This window comes from Acartia tonsa, chromosome 8, assembly GCF_053477335.1.
Source record: "Acartia tonsa isolate MP-2025a chromosome 8, ASM5347733v1, whole genome shotgun sequence".
Taxonomy (NCBI): Eukaryota; Metazoa; Arthropoda; class Copepoda; order Calanoida; family Acartiidae; genus Acartia; species Acartia tonsa.
Window position 1 is genome coordinate 46392361 of NC_137267.1, and position 19200 is coordinate 46411560.

Consider the following 19200-nt stretch of genomic DNA (forward strand, 5'->3'; position numbering starts at 1 on the left):
CATGGGATGGAGATTCTGTGCCTACTTTTAATTGGGTCTTTAAATATCAGCCAAGTCGCTAAAAAGAGTACAAAACATTTTGCTAGCAGACGAAAAGGTCCCCATCACTTGGGCCAGGTAATTGTCTGTGTTTTGCATCTATGATTTTACATTTATAGGTCATATTTATTTATCTCCCGATATGCATTGGGTAGGTAGATCAATACAAGATAGATAAATTAATCTTGAATCCAATTATGAAGAGTACCAGATTTTGAAAATATCAGAGTGGAATAGTTATTTCTCGTATCGTATTATAAACGGCTTTCCGCGGATGTAGAATGTACAATTATAAGATTAAAACTAGTTTTTTTAGCCCCGTGGTGCCGAAGGCACCGGCTAAAAAAACTAGTTTTAATCTTATGATTGTACATTTCTATATTCGTAGAAAACTGGATATAATACGATGCTAGACATAGTTTTTTTCGTATTCATGAGAACCGGTTCCTATCCACCGGATTCAAATGAATACGAGAAAAATTCTTATTAGCTCTACTAAACTGAGGCAAAATTTTCTTACCAGTATAAGTAAGGCTCCGAAACCAATTGACATCCCGATCCGATGATTAGAACCGGATCTAAGCAATACTAAAAAAGCTTGTATCGTTTCGTATTCCTGACAGTTTTGCACGAATAATAACAAAAAAATCCATTTTTCTTCTACAATCCGCTGAAAGCTGTTTATAATGCGATAAATAAATAATATCTTAAGTAGGACAAAAGCCATTGATTAATATCAACTTTTAGAAAGTAAGAAGATAGAGCAACCAACATTGAGAGATATTCATGATATGATAAAGGTAAAAAAAACAGGTATTATATAAAGTAGGTTTTTTTTGTCTGAATCTAAAGATCTCGGAAAATACTGTTTCGAATAGATTGAATTTTACCTAAGGGAAGAAGTACTTGAAGGGGTCACATGAATCAACAAAATGTTTGTTTAACATTAAAAAATATGTTTACTGTTATGATAAATAGACTAATATCACCTTTTTGGAAATAAATAATTAACATGGTCAGCCTTAAATAGAGACAAAAAAGACAGTTAAAATCATTTACGTATCTGATTTCTGAAATAAATGAACTAGCTAGCTTAAAATAATCACAGATTTTCAGACATACTACCAGAGAGTTTTTAATAGTCCCTAAAGATGTGTTATAGCGTTTTCTCGATCGTTGGCTTAACAACTTTATTAATTTTGATTGGTTGGTTTATTAAGTTGAGTGTCCAAACGTTTTAATCACAAATTGTAATTATTAGTGGTCCTTTTGAGTATCATCAAATGGGATGAATATTATTTTATCGGCCATTGTCTTATCCCTTTAGATCCCTGCATACTTCAAACATGTATTTGTAGGAGAAAACGAAGCGTGGAGAAGAATTGACTCCAATTGAAAGAGAAGTTCTGAGGCAGAAAAGAAGAGAAAGAAGACGTAGGGAAAAAGAAGAAAAGTAAGTTTTGTAGTGCTTTCCCTCAAAGTGTATAGCGAGCACAGAAATCCCCCTCCCATTCTTTTTTTTGGAAATAAAATGAAAATAATGAGAGGGTAGTTTCTTTCGCTTAGTGCCGGGGGGGGGGGGGGGGCACAGTGGGTTTTTGGGCTGTTTTGGGGATTTTTTAACTTTATGAGTCACAAATACCAACAAAAGCTTATTTTATCTAAAAATAAAGTTAAATTTTTTCATATACAGGTTATAGCTTATGTAATATAACATATTATATACATATTATTGTGATTTTATATAAGAAAAATGTCCCTAGAACTACTCTACTCATATGGTTAAAAGTTCGAAATTTCTGATATTATTCATATTAAAAAAAAATTATTTTAACATCGACTGAGACCTCAATTAAAACTTTTGGAGAGTTTTTAAGGTGTATATGATTAATATACATAATATATTATTCTAAGTTATCAATAAATAGTATACAGGGCTCGGCAGCTGCGCATCAGCTGTGACTAAGCCGTAAATTTAAACCCATTTTGATGCTTTAAAAGATTTTTGATAAGAGGGATTGTTATACTTGGGTCAGGTTCAAACTTTCAGTTGATATTTAAAATTGTAAATGGTTTTCCTGAGGTATACAGGCTGCCGAGCCCTGCAAACATACACCATACAAAATAGGATAAAAATGTGATGTTCTTCAAGATTTTATATGCATTCTCAATTCGATACTGATTTTAAGTAAAAATATTCTTCTATTCTTCTGGATTCCAGGGGCTTTTTATTTAAAGGGACAGCGAAGCGCTAGAAAAATAGCCTAAACCCATCCCAAGTCTTAAATTTGAGAATAAATTAGCATAAAACCAACACAGGGTTAATTTAGAGAAACCAATCGGTTCAGTATTCACTGAGATCTTAATCTTTGGAAAAAAAAATCTTACTACTTTATATTATAGGATATCTAAGAGTTTTTTTTATGTATCGTGGTATTGCTTATACAAAAAAAATTTTTTAACTTCCTTGTTGATCGTTTTCTTTTAACTATCTGCTATTACTTATCAAATATGACTTTTTAAACATTAAAAAAAATATAACATATGATATCAGTCCGTAACGCTATGGGGGAAATGTAATTTTCACAGCTAAAATATATGTGCATCTAATCTATACATTATCTTGTCCGTTTATCTGTCATGCTTCAAAAGAGTTTTTGCTTATTATCTCTCTCTTTTTATGTTAAACAACGGCTCTATAACTCAATTTGCCTTTTTTGTTTATGTCAAGTTTTTTGGTGCTTTATTACTTATGGATGTTGTCATCCTTATTATATTGTAAAATCTTTTTTAAAAGTGAAGCTTTTCTATAATTAGTGTCCGTCCGTACGTCTGTCAATCTGTTTGGAACGGATAACTTTTTTCGTTAATATAGGCATGTTAGAATTGTCTTATCAAACTTTACTTATCATACTTTGCATGGTGATTCCTGTAGTAGTTACGTACGATTTAGAATGTGTAGCAACTCTATAATCATAGCCAGAATGTCCACTTTTAACATGGCAATTTATCCTGTAATTATTAAGTTTTTCAACAAATTTACTTACATTTCTGTTCAACTTTTATACATTTATGCTCTGATTATTTATGACAATCTATAAGTGGTAATGTTCGTTTTTCCCACCGTCTCAGAGCTTCGCTTTAATGGATGTTGTCATCCTTATTATTTTCAAATTTTAATAGTTGGATGGAATATTTTAGTAATACAGTAAATGAAAGTGGATTTAGGGACTACTATAAATTTAGAAACCAAGGCCATTGAAAGGAAAGAACAATATAAATTAAGTATTTCAAACAAAGTTAAAGGACAGACAGAAAAAATAGTGGCTTAGAAATCAAATTTAATTTAAATGTTTCAGAAATACAGAAAGGAAGACATACGCACATTTATGAAAATTGAGCAGCTTTGTTACTAAAACTATTTCATAATAATCATTGTATATATGTTTTCAGTATATCCCATAATATAAAGTACTAAGCTTTTTTTGTGTGTAGCGAAGAATCTCACTCACCACTGAACCGATATGGTTCTTTAGAGGGAAGCTTCTTATAGGATGGTTTTAGGCTATTTCATTTTTATAAATAAGCCTGGGTATTGTTTTAAGCTATTTTTCTGCCCTTCTATATCCCTTCGAATACCCTAGATGCTAGGGGCGCATTACCATCAATGAGGTAAATCTTTCCCCCCCCCCCCACCCAAAAAAAAAGCTGTCTAGGATTTCTATAATTAGGGTCAGTCCGTACGTCCCTGCGTCCGTGCGTCCGTAACGTTAGCTTTTTCGTTAACTTAGGCATGTTAGAATTGTTCTATTGATTCCTGTATTAGTTCTGTACGATTTGGAAAGCGTATCAACCCTATAATCATTACCAGAATGTCAATACGTTTATGTTGATTTTTAACTTATATTATAAGTACAATATTATAAGCGAAGCATCTCTATAATCAATTCCTAACAATGTCCGTTTACCCTTAAACAGTATTTTATATTTAAGAACTTTTGCAACAAATTTAGGCAAAATTTTGACAAGACTTATTTATATATATTTTACACATTCACGCTGTTTGTCTGTCACCCCGTTTCAGAGCTTTGCTTTTATGAATTTTGTCATCCTTGTTCAAATATAAATCAACTGGTTGTCAGACCATTACCGATAGACTAAGGAATTAGTAAATTATAATCTGGATGCTTCTTAGTATGGTAATAAAGTCTTTTAAATAGCAGCCGAGAAATTCACGTTTTCCCTAATAATGTTTCTAACGGACAGATGTACCGACAGACGGACGTATCATTTACAGAAAAGCTTTGCTATTAAAAACGGAAAGGTAACCTTTAAAGATTAAATATGTGTCTTATTAAATTATATCAATTTTTAGTAGTTTGACTTCATAATGGTATTTAATTTATATTAATACAACTTCACAGTATCTATTTTCTAAGCTGGATTTCTCATTTGGGGCTACGAGGTGCCAAGAGTTATGAACTAATCTTGAATTATGAATACTTGAATTTAATCAGGGCCTAAATAACTTTTGGCACCTCGTAGCCCCAAGTGAGAAAAACCTTTAAACGTAAAAAATACATGTTATTTTAAGATGCAATATTAGGTGTTCTTGGATTTTAAATTACAGATTTATGACAACTTTTCTTATTTTTCTTTGCATTTTAAAGTAGAAACATCTGTATATATCAATGAAATATTGTTACATATCATTTAATCAGATTTTTACACCAATTTATTCTAGGAAAAAGTAGGAAAAGCAATGTATGATGATTTTAATGAAAAAATTAACTTTTTAAAAATATTTCTTTGACCACGTTCAGCAAAACGGCTGTATTTTGCCTAATTTTGTAGTATATAAAAAAATCTGTTGCATGGCAACTTTTGAATGGTAATACTAGCCCCTGGGACATTTAACTAAAAATTAAGGAAATTTAAAAAATGACCAAAAATCCCACTGTGGGGGGGGGGGGCGGGTGGTAGCTAAATCAGAAAACTACAACCTACTCCTATTTTCAACTTATTTTGAAATAAGCTTATTCTAAAATTGTGGGAAATGTGGGAAATATTAAATGTTTTGTTAAATTCCAAGTGTAACTTTATTTTTAAAAACAATGGATATATTATTACTTGGATCTTACACCAGATTTTCATGTTTTCTAATAAAGGGAAACTCACAGCGGGCTAAAATATTTATTCCCCCATCTACACTGCACCTCTTTATCCCATACCCTTTACGCATACTGGATGAACGAACTGACCAATGAACAAGTTCCATAGTAGCAACCTAAATTTTTCCTTGTCATAATATTTACGTATATTCTACACCCATTTAAAAAAAAAAAAAAAATGATGGACTTTGTAAATATTTTCAGGAGACGCCAGAGGGATGAAGAGAAGCGGCAGAAAATTTTAAACCAGCCAAAATCTCAGCACATTAGATTCATTTCTGCTGATCTTCTAAATAAAGTCAGAGGTCAGAATAGTTATTTATGGAATGGTATTATAGACATCTTTCCGCGGATATCAAATAAAAATATTAAAATTAAAACCAGTTTCGTTAGCCCCTAGAGTCGAATGCTTGTGCTAACAAAACTGGTTTTAATTTTATGATTTTGATTTAATATTCGTGGAAAATTGTCTGTAATACGATGCTATACATGGTTTTAAGCATGGCTTAGAACCAATTCTAATACAGCAGATAATAATCGGTTTTGGAGCCCTACTGGAAAAGTTTTATCATGTTATCAAGAACTAATTTTAATAAAATATACATAGATAGATTGATAATATAAAGTTAAAATATTTGGAAACACTTTAATAGTAAAAAAGGGGGGAGGCGAATGTGTCACTTTTTGAAACCAAAAGTAAAACGTGCATGATCTCAGCCCATAAAAGTGTTACAGCTCTAAAATTTGGCACAGCAGTGTAGCGGACGGCTCACCTTGGCTTTTGTGGGCTCCGTACACTAGGTCTTGTTAATTTTATCCTTTACTGTGGGCTGATCATTTTATTTTTATCAGCTTTTTTATGTTTGTAGTCTGGAAATATGAGAGCAGTTTTATACACACGGTAATCCGGTTACAAATAACCTACAATAAAAAAGATAATATTAGTTGTAGGTTATGTACATTTTACTAGAGGGTGACCAAATTGCACTTATAAAAGAAAGATAAAATGATAAAAAAAAAGAAATAAAAGCTAAAATACAATGATAAAAGCAAGTTAAAGTTAATTAATGATTTGAGAAGCCTCACTTTATTGTGATCAACAAAGAATTCACTATGGTCTGTTGCACTTACTTACATGGCTCCATCAGATTGAAGTTTGATTCCAGGTTTGAATAGTACAGATCAATATCCCCAAGTGGCGTTGTTTGGGTTGGTGAAGGTTCCTTGTTAATGATCCTTTTTTAGTAATCTTGTTCTTGTTCTCATTAGGTTTTAATTTAGCTGATCTTGTATCTCCTACAAAGAAAACAATTGTAAGAGTCATTCATGTAATAGAAAAGAGTATAATATTCTATACCTTTTTCATAGTGTGTTAAGCCGCCCCTTTACAGGCAGGGCACACTTAAGCTTGTTGTCCGCCTAAACAGAGCTTGTTTTCCGCTGCTAGGCTTGAATGTCAGCTTGGGTCTTACTGGATTTAGGGGTCTTTCCGGCTTTAGGGGTCTTTTTAGTCCATACAGGATTTCAGCTACTGATTTGAACAACCACCTAAAAAGAAATAGCATTATATAAAGCTACATCTAGTGGTTGGGTTTATAATTTAAGGTTAAGTAAATTTAAGCTCAATATTCCAATGATCTCACTTTAATGTAGGTTTGACTTAAGAATAACATTTGATATAATTTATATAAGTTCGTCTTTAATGTAGGTTTGACTTTAGAATAGCATTTGATACTCGTTCGATAAAATGTAGGTTTGACTTTAGTATAGCATTTGATATTCATTTCGATACACTGTAGTTTGACTTTAGTATAGCATTTGATGCTTGTTTCGATAACTAAATTTACCTCAAGATGGTTACAAAATTTTTAATATAAAATGATTTACCTATTATGGCCACCCTTATAATTAAATATTACTTATGGATTCATTTACTTTACTTCTGAAAATATAAAAAGAATTTAATTTGCTTTGCTTTCTTATTTTTGAGTTTAAGTGCATTTTTAACAATATATCCTATTTACAATTACATAAAAAGTTCATTTGCCAAACTGTTAATTTACGAGCTTTTTCAAGACAATTTTTCATAGAGGAACTAGTAAAGAGAAGAATTGGTTTAAGGAATAAAATGTAGACAATCCTTCAAAGAGGAACTAGTAAAGAGAAGTTGTAGATTTAAGAAATAAAATGTATATATTTATATATATTTGGGTGGCTATGTGGAGTAGATTGAAGGCATTCTGTAGACTGTATTTTGGGTTTTTCTGTCTTACACTTTCACAAGTTCTCCTCTTAGTTTTTACTCGAAGACAGTGTGCCTTATCTTCATATCTTTTCTACATGGTCTCAAAGTAAATCAGTCTCTCAACTAGCTTCGCCCCTTATCTTGAATCTTCGCCCCTTTTATTCGTCTTCAAATGCCTTATCTTCAAATTGTTACTCCATGGTTTCAGTGTTAAGCTCTTAACTGTGCCAAGGGTCTTCTAAAGAGTCACAATCAATATTTGTCCATTATAAGCAGTTGCTTTTGTGGAGAACAATTTGGAACTGTGAAGAAACGGCGGCGGAACCGCCGCTCCCGCCGAAAACCGCAGTTTCCCGCCGAATTTTGTTTGTCTTTTCTCGCCATAATAGACAATTTTCAATCATCTGAGATTAACTTTTTTTTCATAAAAATTTCGCTTATATTTTCACTTGACACTTGTTAGATTTAACACTCTTTTTTCAATATTGACATATTTGAAATATTACAATAAGTGTCACGTGAAAATATAAGGGAAATTTTTATGAGAAAAAAAGTTTATCTCAAATGATTGAGAACTGTCTAATTTGGCGAGAAAAAAAAGGCAAAAATAATTGGCGGGAAACGGCGGTTTAAGGCGGGAGCGGCGGTTTAAGGCGGGAGCGGCGGTTTAACCGCTGTTTCTTCACAGTTCCATATTGTTCTCCACAGAAGCAACTGCTGTGCCAAATTTTAGAGTTGTAACTCTTTTCTGGGCTGAGATCATGTACGTTTTACTTTTGGTTTCAAAAAGTGGCACATCCGCCTCCCCCCTTACATCATATGAAAAAAATTATAAATGATATTATCTAGGTAATCTTTTTTTATTTCATTTTTGTTTGTAATCATTTTTATATCCAAGACTGAAATCTGAAAATGAAATAGCCTAAAACCATCACAGGAAAATTAAGCTTACCTAAAATAGAGAACCCAATCGGTTGAATAGTTATTAAGATCTTAAACATCAGACAAAAAACCTTACTACTTTTTACATATATAGTAAGATAAAACATAATTGATCTTATTATAGGGATAAAAGAGCAAGAATCCACTTCAAGAACGAGCACTAAGAAAACAAATAAATCCGCAGAAAATGAGAAGAAAGGAATTAAATTTCACGACGAAGAGTATCCGGACTTGAATCAACAACAATTCAAAAGAAAAGGTCAGTTTTCAATAGATCACTACTGAGGTAATTAAATAGCGAAGCTACTTTTCAAGTATGCAGTACGTAGTTCATTGCCTCTTTATGGCGATATTCACCTTTGATTTATTAGACCATCTAGAGCAGCCAGATCATCAACCGCCTGTAATGGAATCTAATACTTCAACACCCAAAGATATTAGGTTAAGTAACATCCAACAGACAACCAACCCTTTCATTGCACAACCTTTGTCTGAAAGTCTTAACTGAGCAAGGTGATAAATTATGCCTGTTTATGGACAAAGGCATTCCCCACGTGACAGACTTTGCAGCAGTAATTTTTAACGTCCTTAGTATGACGCGGTGTGGAACAGGCGGTGTGAATTAGAACCTCCCCGACAGCCAGTAGACATGCTATTATTAACGCTCATTCCGCGAGTTGTATGCCTTTTACTCGGCCTCTTAAACACAATAGATGCTTAAATCATTCAAATAGGTAAATTAAGATAGATTTACTTTGAGCCAATTTTCCTTATTTTAATTTAAAAATCCATTGGTTTGGTAGGTAGTAGCTTACAGTTAAATAAAACATTTCTAGTTTATTTAATTGTATAGGTACAATGGATATATAATTACTTGGATCTTATTCCAGATTTTCATGTACTCTAAAGTAAACTATTAACTGGCTAAAATACCGATACCCCCTCCTTCCAACCATCATTCATTAAATTTTTATTGGTTGGTTCATGTAGAAGACTGTCAAAACTTTTCAACCAGTAATACCTTTAATCTAAGGAAGGATTAATTTTGTTGATCATAATTGGGGATGTATATACCTTTTTAAAAGATTAGATTGAAACATTGGTCTTATAAATAAAAGAATTATACAAACGTTTTGTATCTGTAAATTAGATTTGATATTGTATTTGAATTGTTTATATTTTAGTTGTATTGAGTAGAGTTATGAAAGACGAGAGGGGTAAAGTAGTTTCAGATCAGGTAAGCTAAACCAGGGATCTAAAGTAGTAGTAGTAGTAGTAGCCAATTCATCTCATCCGTGATCATCAGGTTCTGGTTCAGGTTCAGTTGGAAGTCCAAGAAATCTGGCACATGCAGTTGGGTCTGTCCAAAGGGAGGCGGGTTTTAGTTGCGTGGGTTTTGTTGGGCATTTAAATAGATGTGCTGTTGTGTGTTTAGATCTGTTGCAGTCTGGGCAGATTTTCGAAAATTGATCTGGTTTAATTTTAGCTTTGTAAGTATTAAGGAAGATGCTGTATCCAGATCTGAGTTGGGATAAAGTGCTTCTTGTTGATCTTGGTAATGACTTTTCAGCGGCATTTATTTCAGGGGGGGCACGGCCAAGGACTTTATTGACATTTCTTGAGTTTATGGTGTCTCTGACTGAGTTTGTATGTATGGTTTTTAGATGTTTTTTATATTCTTGTTCAGAGATAGGTCGTTCTGGTACAAGTCTTTTAATTTCTCGTCCAAATCTGTATTTTAGTGTTTTTTTCATGATTCTCGATGGAAGTCTGCTGTCAAGATTAATTGGTGTTGGATGGTCAGATTTTTGGGTTGCCAAAAGAAATTGTTTTGATAACATATTGCAGTGGTCATGAACGGGCATTATTTTTGCTTCAGCATGGAGATGGTCTTCACTCGTAATTCTATGGCAACCCAGGGCTGATCTTAGAGCATTATTCTGAGCTGTTTGAAGTTTATCCCAGTGTGAATCTGCCATGTTAGGTGTCCAGATTGGGCAGCAATAGTTTATTTGAGATTGTCCTATTGCTTTGTATGTGTCTAATAGAATCTCTTTATCTTTTCCCCATGTGGAACCTGAGAGTGCCTTTAATATGTTGTTCTTTTGAATCAGCTTGGTCTTAAGATTATCTGTGTGATGGCTAAAGTTAAAAAGACTGTCAAAAGTTATTCCAAGGAACTTAGGTTTTGTTTCAGTGGGAACAGGCTCATTATTGATCTTGATGGGAAGTTGAGTCCTGACTTCACCTGGGGCTGTGGTAAAGAGGGTTGCTGATGATTTAGCTGGCGAGATAAAAAGATTTCTTTTCTTGAACCATTCATCCAGAGTATTAAGATAGATGTTAAGTTCCTCACAGATAGGTTCAAGATGAGGGCCAGAATTTAATACATTAGAATCATCTGCATAACTAACAAGCTTTATTGTACCTGGTGGTGCTGGCATCTTAGACATATATAGATTGAATAAGATGGGTGAGAGAACCCCTCCTTGTGGTACCCCTTGTTTCATCTTTCTGTAGCTTGACTTTACACCTCTAAATTCTACATATGTACTGCGACCTCTGATGTATGCACATAAAAATCTTTTTATGTGATCATTAAGTTGTAGATCGTCGATGTCTTTGAGTAGCTGGGTATGGTCGACAGTATCAAATGCTTTGGAGAGGTCAATGGCAACTGATACAGTGCGGTCAACAGGTTGTTTTTTGTTTAGACCTTTTGTAATATGTTCAGAGATGTCTTGGAGTGCTGTAAGAGTTGACCTCCCCTTCCTAAATCCATGCTGGTGGTCGGCTAGGTTTAGTGATGAGCTGATCTCTGGAAGTAATATGGCTTCCAGGATTTTAGCAGCTGGAGAAAGTAGCGAGATGGGTCTGTAGCTGGAGCCTTGGTCTGCTGGTTTTCCAGGCTTGAGTAGGGGTATGATTCGTCCTACTTTCCAAATGGTTGGTATTTGTGATTGATTAACACTGATGTTAAATAGTCTGGTAAGATATTTAATACCATTGGGGCCCAGATTCTTTAGCATTATAGGGGAGATTCCATCTGGTCCAAGGGCTTTTGAATTTTTGGACTTTTTGATTGCTGCAATTGTTTGGCTTACTGTAATGTTGATTTCCTGATTTTTAGGTTTATTTTTAAGATGTCGTAGAGTTGATCTCAGTCTTTTAGAAGGTTTGGAATTTGATGTAGGTGTAAACTGAGAATTGAACAAATTAGCCATTTTCTTTGGGTTGTTGGTTATCTTATTGTCAAAATATAGACCTTGGTTGTTGGTGTTTTGTTGTTGGTTATTGAGATTTTTAATGGTCGTCCAAAGTTTTTTAGAGCCTCTGCCACAGGATTTCAGGTGTTCGGCCCATCTATTCTTTTTGTGTTCATTTATTTTCTTGTTGATGTTATCATTGAGAACATTAATGTTGGGATTTGATGGGTCATTCTTGCGGAGCTCATTTCTTTGATCAATAAGATTAGCAGCTTCAGTGGGGACAGAATTGTAGACTTTTGGTATTCTACCAGCTGGAATACTGTGTTTAGCAGCAGTCTGAAGTGTTTTTCTGAAAAATAGTTCATCTTTGTAGATATTGTTTGAAGGTGTTGCATTAGTAAAGACATTTTCAGTTGAACTGGTGAATTTGGTCCAATCTGCTTTATCAAAGTTAATATAGGTCCTTTTCCCAGATCTGCATTTTATTATGTCTGCCTGAACTGAAATTGTAATTGGAAGGTGGTCAGAATTCAGTTTTTTATCCACACACCAGGTGGTAGTTGGCATGAGATTTACAGAGGCAATGCTTAAGTCTGGGGCTGTAGAGGCATTAGCTGTTACACGGGTTGGTAGGTCTTCATTGATAATACCAAAGCTTTTGTTTGCAATTGTATCAACAATAAGGTTGCCACGTGTATCTTGACTGTCTTCAGAGTACCAGGATTCGTGGTGACCATTAAAGTCACCAAGGATGAGGGATGTGTTGTTGAGATCATCAAAAATGTTGTTGATGGGAGGTTGGTACAGTTGGTCACAACTAGCCGTTGGTGGTATATAAACATTTCTGATCATTAAATCACCTGATTTGCTTGGAATGTTTATGGTAAGTGATTCGAGGTGTTTATCACTTTCTAGATGAGCAGGATTTTTTTCTTGATGGAATGGTATACTTTCATGAACTAGAAATGCTAGTCCACCACCTTTATTGCTTCCTCTATCTTTTCTTACAAGCGAGTAGTTAGGAGTTTTTTTAACTTTTGATTTACAGGTTAACTTTGTTTCCTGTATTGCAGCTACAAGTATTTTTTCTGTCTCCAGATGGTCTAGTAATTCCTCCATTTTTCCATTCAGTCCATTGATGTTAAATTGAAGGATCTTAAAGTTGGAGTTATTTGTGGTTGGATCTGCTGTTGATGAGGGTGGGGGTGTGTGTGATGGAGGGGGTGGAGTTGATGAAGATGGTGGAGGGGTTGAAGTTGAAGGAAAGGGTGATGATGAAGATGTGTTTGAGGGTGATGTTTTTTTTGGTGAAATTTTTGGGGATGGTTGAGGCTTGGGGCAGCATGGTCCGATCCAGTTGGGGAATTGGTGTCTCTCCTTGGATGATTTTAGGCCAGAGCACTTTATATGGAGCCATTTAGAGCAGGATGTACACTGGACGCTTGTTGTGGCAAGGTCAGGGATCTAAATGTATAAGACAATGGCCGAAAATTGATGTACATTCCCAATGATGATACACAAAATTAACCCTTCTGTACAATTACATTACAGTTAGTGGTTGAAACGTTTAGACAATCAGTTTAATGAACCAACCAATTAAAATTCAATAAAAGTCCTCCAAGGTGTTAATTCAACGAATAAGAAAACGTTATCATAAAACTTTGGGGACTTGTGTTCACTGGAGTGAACCACTTACTAAGGGCCAATATTTTTAACAATTAGGTTATTTGTAAGTAGTATTTAATTTTAGACATGTTAGAATCGTTAATGGATTTATTATTACTTGGAATCTCACACAATATTATCATGTACTCTTATAAAGTAAACTTAAAGTTGGCTAAAATAACGACATCCTCCATCCATCCCCTTTACCCCATTCCGTCCCCTCTTTCTGGATGAACGAACCAACTAATAAATTATGTCAATGTTACCAAATTAAATTGACGACAATTTTCCCCCTGTCAAAATAACAACGTATATTCTATATCACTAAATCGTTTTTATTCTTTTCAAACCCTTAAAGATTCTCCTAATTCTACATAAATAAAGGAATAGTTGCATCTAAATATTTTTAAAACTACATGGTAAAAATTCAAATTCTTTCAAATAAATGCCCTATAAATGTAGTTTAAACCATTTAATAGAAAAATAGTTGGAGTTCACTAAATTTTTGTTTAAATGCATTTTGTGCAACTACCCCTTTAGTTAAACTCTCAAAACTACTCCCTTTAAACGTAATCACAAAACTCGTATGATTTGTCAATAATGAATAAACTTTCTTTTATTGAACAATAACATGTTATCATTGTTTTTTTGAGAAGTTTTATGCAAAATTTTAGAGCTTTGCTTTTATGGATGTTGTTATCCTTGATTTTTTTTATGTAGGTAATGCTGATAGTTATATAACAATATTTAAAACGAGTAAATATAAATAAAGGTTGACATGTTTACGTCTAGTTTCTGTGTAGTAAAGTAATGCAATTTTCATGGTGTTCCAGCATTTCTGCACATTTTTATTTTCTCAGTTTTTTAGATTTACAAATAGACTGTCATCAATAGTAAAATCCTTATACTAAAGTAACAGGATGTGTGTCTGTGTGTTTGTTTGTACCGAAGGATCTCGCTAACCGCTGAACCGATCGGGTTCTCCTTAACAGGGTAGCTTCTCATAGATCCCGGGAAGATTTATAACTATTTTCTTGGGGGGGTGGAACACCCCCAACCCCCCCCCCAAAAAAAAAATTTTTTTGTTTACTTTTTCTTTTAAAATCTAAAATAAGAAATTGGGTTATTATTTCGACTCTCCCCTCCTCAAGTGCCCCTAGAGGCCTCTAGGGGCGTAGCCGCTAGTTTTTAATAAAGTAAATATGCAAATACAACCAGGGATATGAAGGAATAAGACAAAGGCCGATAAATTGATGTACATCCCAAGTTTTGATACACAAAATTACCCCTTCTGTAGGTTTAAATTAGTGACTGAAACGATTGAACACTCAACTTAATGAATCCACCAATTGATTCTCTAAAGTCCGCAAAGTTGTTAAGCCAACAATATGTAAAACTTTGGGGACTAGTGCAATAAACAGCTCATTGTTATTTTGAGCACCAAACTCATACACTCGCAAATCTACAAATTTTATAGCGTTTCTTTTATCAATTTTAAACTATCGTCCTTATTTCTTTTATAGCTGTATTGAGTGAAGACTTAAGATCATTGTGAAACGGTTATTTTTTTTCAGTGAACCATAACTCCCCCCCTCTCCCTACTAATTAGGAATAAATTGAAAATAAGTGAGGGTGGCATTTTTTTTCCTATACCTAATCCCTGCGGGTGGCCCTACCCTGGTGCGCGCGGCTACCCAGTACCCTGTAGAACTTTACCTAAAGTAAACAAACGAAATAATAACCTCCCCCATTAATTTATCATAGACTTATTATCAATTTTAAGAGGAGGAGGGTTTGATATTACAAGTTCACAGACAAAACATAGATTTTGACCAAATTGTAGTAGACAGGTTCTGAATGGGAGACAGTTTTCCATGAATATTAAGATAAAAATCATAACATTAATGCCATTTTTGTTGGCTTTGGTCATCGGCCCCTTGGGGTTAACAAAACTGGTTTAGATCTTATAATTTTTTATTTTAATATCCGAGGAAAACTGTCTCTAATACGCTGCGATAAATTACTAGTACTTATCAAAATTTACATTAGGAGGGGTTGTTATTGAAAGTTCACAGATATCAAAGATATTTTGACCAAATTGTGTTTGTAGGAGACAGGTTCAGAATGGGAGACAGATTTCTCTGATGTTGAGGGGGAGGAAAACAAGGGAAGGGGGGAGGATCAGGGGTCAACACACAATCAACTTGACAATGTAAGTATTTTTAAAAGCGAAGCTTTTCTATAATTAGGGTAGGTCCGTACGTCCGCCCGTCCGTACGTCCGAGATAGTTAGCTTTTATTCGTTAATTTAGGCATGTTAGAATTGTCCTATCGATTTCAAACTTTGCAAGGTGATTCCTGTAGTAGTTAGGTACGATTTAGAAAGCGTAGCAACTCTATAATCGTTACCAGAATGTCCGTACGTCCATTTTAAACATGTTGATTTTTTTACTTTTTTAATAATAATTTTTTATGTGATAAAATCATCCGTTTGATCTGATTTTTTGATTACTGATTCCTATTACAATAAGGAACAATATTATGAGCGAAGAATCTCTATAATCAAGTATCAAAATGTCAATATGTACTTAAACAGAATTCTGTATTTAAGAAGTTTTGCAACAAATTTACGTATATTTTTGTCAAACCTTATATTTTCATATTTTGAATATTCAGTTCTGACACTCAACAAAAGTTAATGTTCGTCTGTCATGTCGTTTCAGAGCTTCGCTTTTATGGATGTTGTCATCCTTGTTTAGTAGTGAAGCTACTCTATAGCCTACTTTGTCAGTCGGTTTGCCCGCAACGCTATGGAGGGAATGAAATTTATTCGGCTGCTAATCAAGGTAGACAGATGAATTTTTATTGTGACGATTCCCTTTACCAATAAGCATCCAGTATATAAAAACATACGTGAAAGGTTTCGTAAAATTTTTATTAAAAAAAAGTTTTTATTTATGACCACTGAAAATCTGCTCTAAAAATCACTTAGTATTTCTATCTGATATTATTTTGAGCTCTACCACTTGTCAACCTTGTAAGTAATACAGGTTTACATTATATACAAGGATATGATGTCATTATGTTATTAACTAGGTATCTTGTTTGTCGATTGATTTCAAATATTCACACACAAATCAAGGTTAATTTTGATAAAGCACATGAATTCCAATGTTTTATTTTTGTGAAACTAGGCAAAAAAACCAGAAAACTTCTGCAACAAAATTACTGTTCCTTTGATGTATGATATTTCATATAGTTATGTCCCAGGGATAAAAAGGGATAAGACAATGGTCAATAATAAGTAGATTTTAATAAGTGGTTAAAACGTTTAGACACTGAACTGAATAAACCAACCAATCAAAATTCAATTAAAGCCATCAAAGTTGTTAAGCCATGAAATAAGAAAACGTTATTACAAAACTTTGGGGACTAGTCAAATAAACATCCTAATGTCCACTCCCTCCCCACTGGTTATGTCGCAATATTACAGCACATCTATGTAGTAGGTAATTCAATAATATTAAGTATATAGATAGAGAATGGTCGACTGGCGGTTACACAATTTTAATCTGAAAGTATTACAGAGGAATGGAAAGTATAATGGCAATTAAATCAACACACATATAACTCTTTCTACCCCACAATATTTACCAGCCATGAGCAGAATTTTTAAAAACGAAGCTTTTCTATAATTAGGGTGTCTGTCCGTACGTCCGTCCGTAACGGATAGCTTTTTTCGTTAATTTAGGCATGTTAGAATTGTCCTATCGATATCAAATTTTGCATGGTGATTCCTTTAGTAGTTAGGTACGATTTAGAAAGCGTAGCAACTCTATAATCATTACCAAAATTTCCGTACGTCCATTTTAAACATGTTGATTTTCTTAATTTTTTAACAACAAATTTTTATTTGATCTAATCATCCGATTGATCTGATTTTTGGTATATTGATTCCTGGGACAACAAAGTATAATGTTATAAGCGAAGCAACTCTATCATCAAGTTCTAAATATGTAAGTATGTACATAAACATTATCCTATATAAAGCAGTTTTTCAACAAATTTACTTACAATTTTGCTTTGACTCTTATACATTTATATTACTGGAAGTATATGTAATATGCAACCTGTGGAATACATGTATTTTTATAGATGAAAGTTAAAAATTGTTGAAAATGGTCTATCTAACGAAAATCAAAAGAAAATCTAACAGAAATCGTTTATACTGTTTATTTCTGAAAATCCTATTATTGTTCTGTTACCTACAGTCAAAACTGACCTTGTTATCAATTTAATAACTGCAGGATATAAGGGGACATTGAGCTGTTAATTAACTATTCCCCAAAGTTTTGAATTGGTGTTTTCTTATTCGTTGGCTTAATTTGGGAACTTTTATTGAATTTGATTGGTTGGTTTATTAAGTTTAGTGTCCAAACGTTTCAAACACTAATTGTTATCTTCACAAGGGGTCATTTTGTGTATCATCATTGGGGATGTAAATCAATTTATTGGCCATTGTCTTATCCCTTTAGATCCCTAAATAACTGTCTGTTTTCAGGATGAAGTACCAGTGTTGGTAAAGGAAAACGGTTCCCCTGATCAAGCTCCTCTATCCTACTCTTCAATACTAAAATCTGCACCTAAACCAAGACGTGTAAAGGTAAATACATGCATTAAAACTAGAGACGTTAGGAATTGTTCCTACTGCTGTTATGTCAGGCGCGTGTCATCAATAGTAAGAGTATGGGGAATTGTTTGTAACATAAACATGTGCAACTCATTATCATGCACAGTTGGGACTTCTAGAGGAAGGTCGTGTCATCAATAGTAAGAGTATGATGGCATGCCTTGGCCCATAAACGGGTGCAACTCAATAACAATGTACTGTTAGGACTTCTAGACAATCGTCGTGCAATCAAAGGGTTGGTTGTCTATCGGACGAATGGACGCTTTACAATTCAATTAATTATAAGATGCTGAGTATGTTTCATAATGCGCGTGGAGAGGTCTAGAATCCTAAGAGACACCAAGCCCCCCTAGAGGTCATCAAATATATGCATTTAATGTATTTTATAAAGCTTTGCTTCACTCACTCTGTATAATGAATTTATTAGGTAATTATTTTATCTAACACCAGATTACCATATAATCTAATAAAGTGAATCTTGTAGCTGGCTATAATAACGATCTCCGACCCATGAAACTTACTTTACCACATCCCCTTCTTCCTAATGAACGAACTGACCAATAAATGATATCCCATGATAGCAACCTAAATTGACGACAATTTTTACCCTGTCAATTCTGTCAATAATGTACATATAGTAATATGCAACGCCGTTTGATTATGGGGTTTACCTACTCAAATTCGGTTAGCTTTCACTGGCATTTTGTTATCTTTTAAGTTTCTTTTTTTTAATCTTCCAGTTATATCCCACTAATAAAAGAAAACTTTGTAGTTTTTTTAATTACATATTAATGTTTTAAACCTAAATTAGTGTCATTTATTAAAACCAAAGGGATAGTTTCACGAAGTGCATTTAAAAAAAAAATAGTGAACTGTAAGTTTTTTCTATTTTAAATAACGTAGAGGTGCATAATATAAAGTTATTGATTAAAATTAAAAGATTTGACCAGGGATTTTCCTTAAAAAATGAGTTTTTCATTTTTATTTTCAACTTCGTTGCATGTTATTGATGGCAAAAACTTTTTTGTCATAAATACAACTTTAGATAGCATTTACTAGTTAATAGAACTTCAAACTTTTTATACAACAAAATACACATAACAACAAAGAATGACCAATAAAATATTTAGTATAGTACTTAGAGTAGTGATCTTTTTATATGTCTTAGTAGAATATATTAGGCATTGGATAGATATGACTGCGATAAAGAATTTTAACATTGACCTGACCGAACTTTTT

At 33.6% G+C, this 19200-nt stretch overlaps 1 protein-coding gene across 2 annotated transcripts in view; it reads left to right on the top strand.

The window, feature by feature from the left end:
* The window catches only part of Sbp2 (SECIS-binding protein 2), a 60008-nt gene that overhangs the window by 8553 nt on the left and 32255 nt on the right, over window positions 1-19200 (top strand). For both annotated transcript variants that reach the window (XM_080170645.1, XM_080170646.1), the window contains exons 10-16: window positions 787-839; window positions 1398-1492; window positions 5415-5515; window positions 8522-8656; window positions 9582-9634; window positions 15382-15483; window positions 17833-17934. In XM_080170645.1, coding sequence (XP_080026771.1) covers window positions 787-839; window positions 1398-1492; window positions 5415-5515; window positions 8522-8656; window positions 9582-9634; window positions 15382-15483; window positions 17833-17934 — 641 coding nt within the window. The remainder of the gene's footprint in view (window positions 1-786; window positions 840-1397; window positions 1493-5414; window positions 5516-8521; window positions 8657-9581; window positions 9635-15381; window positions 15484-17832; window positions 17935-19200) is intronic.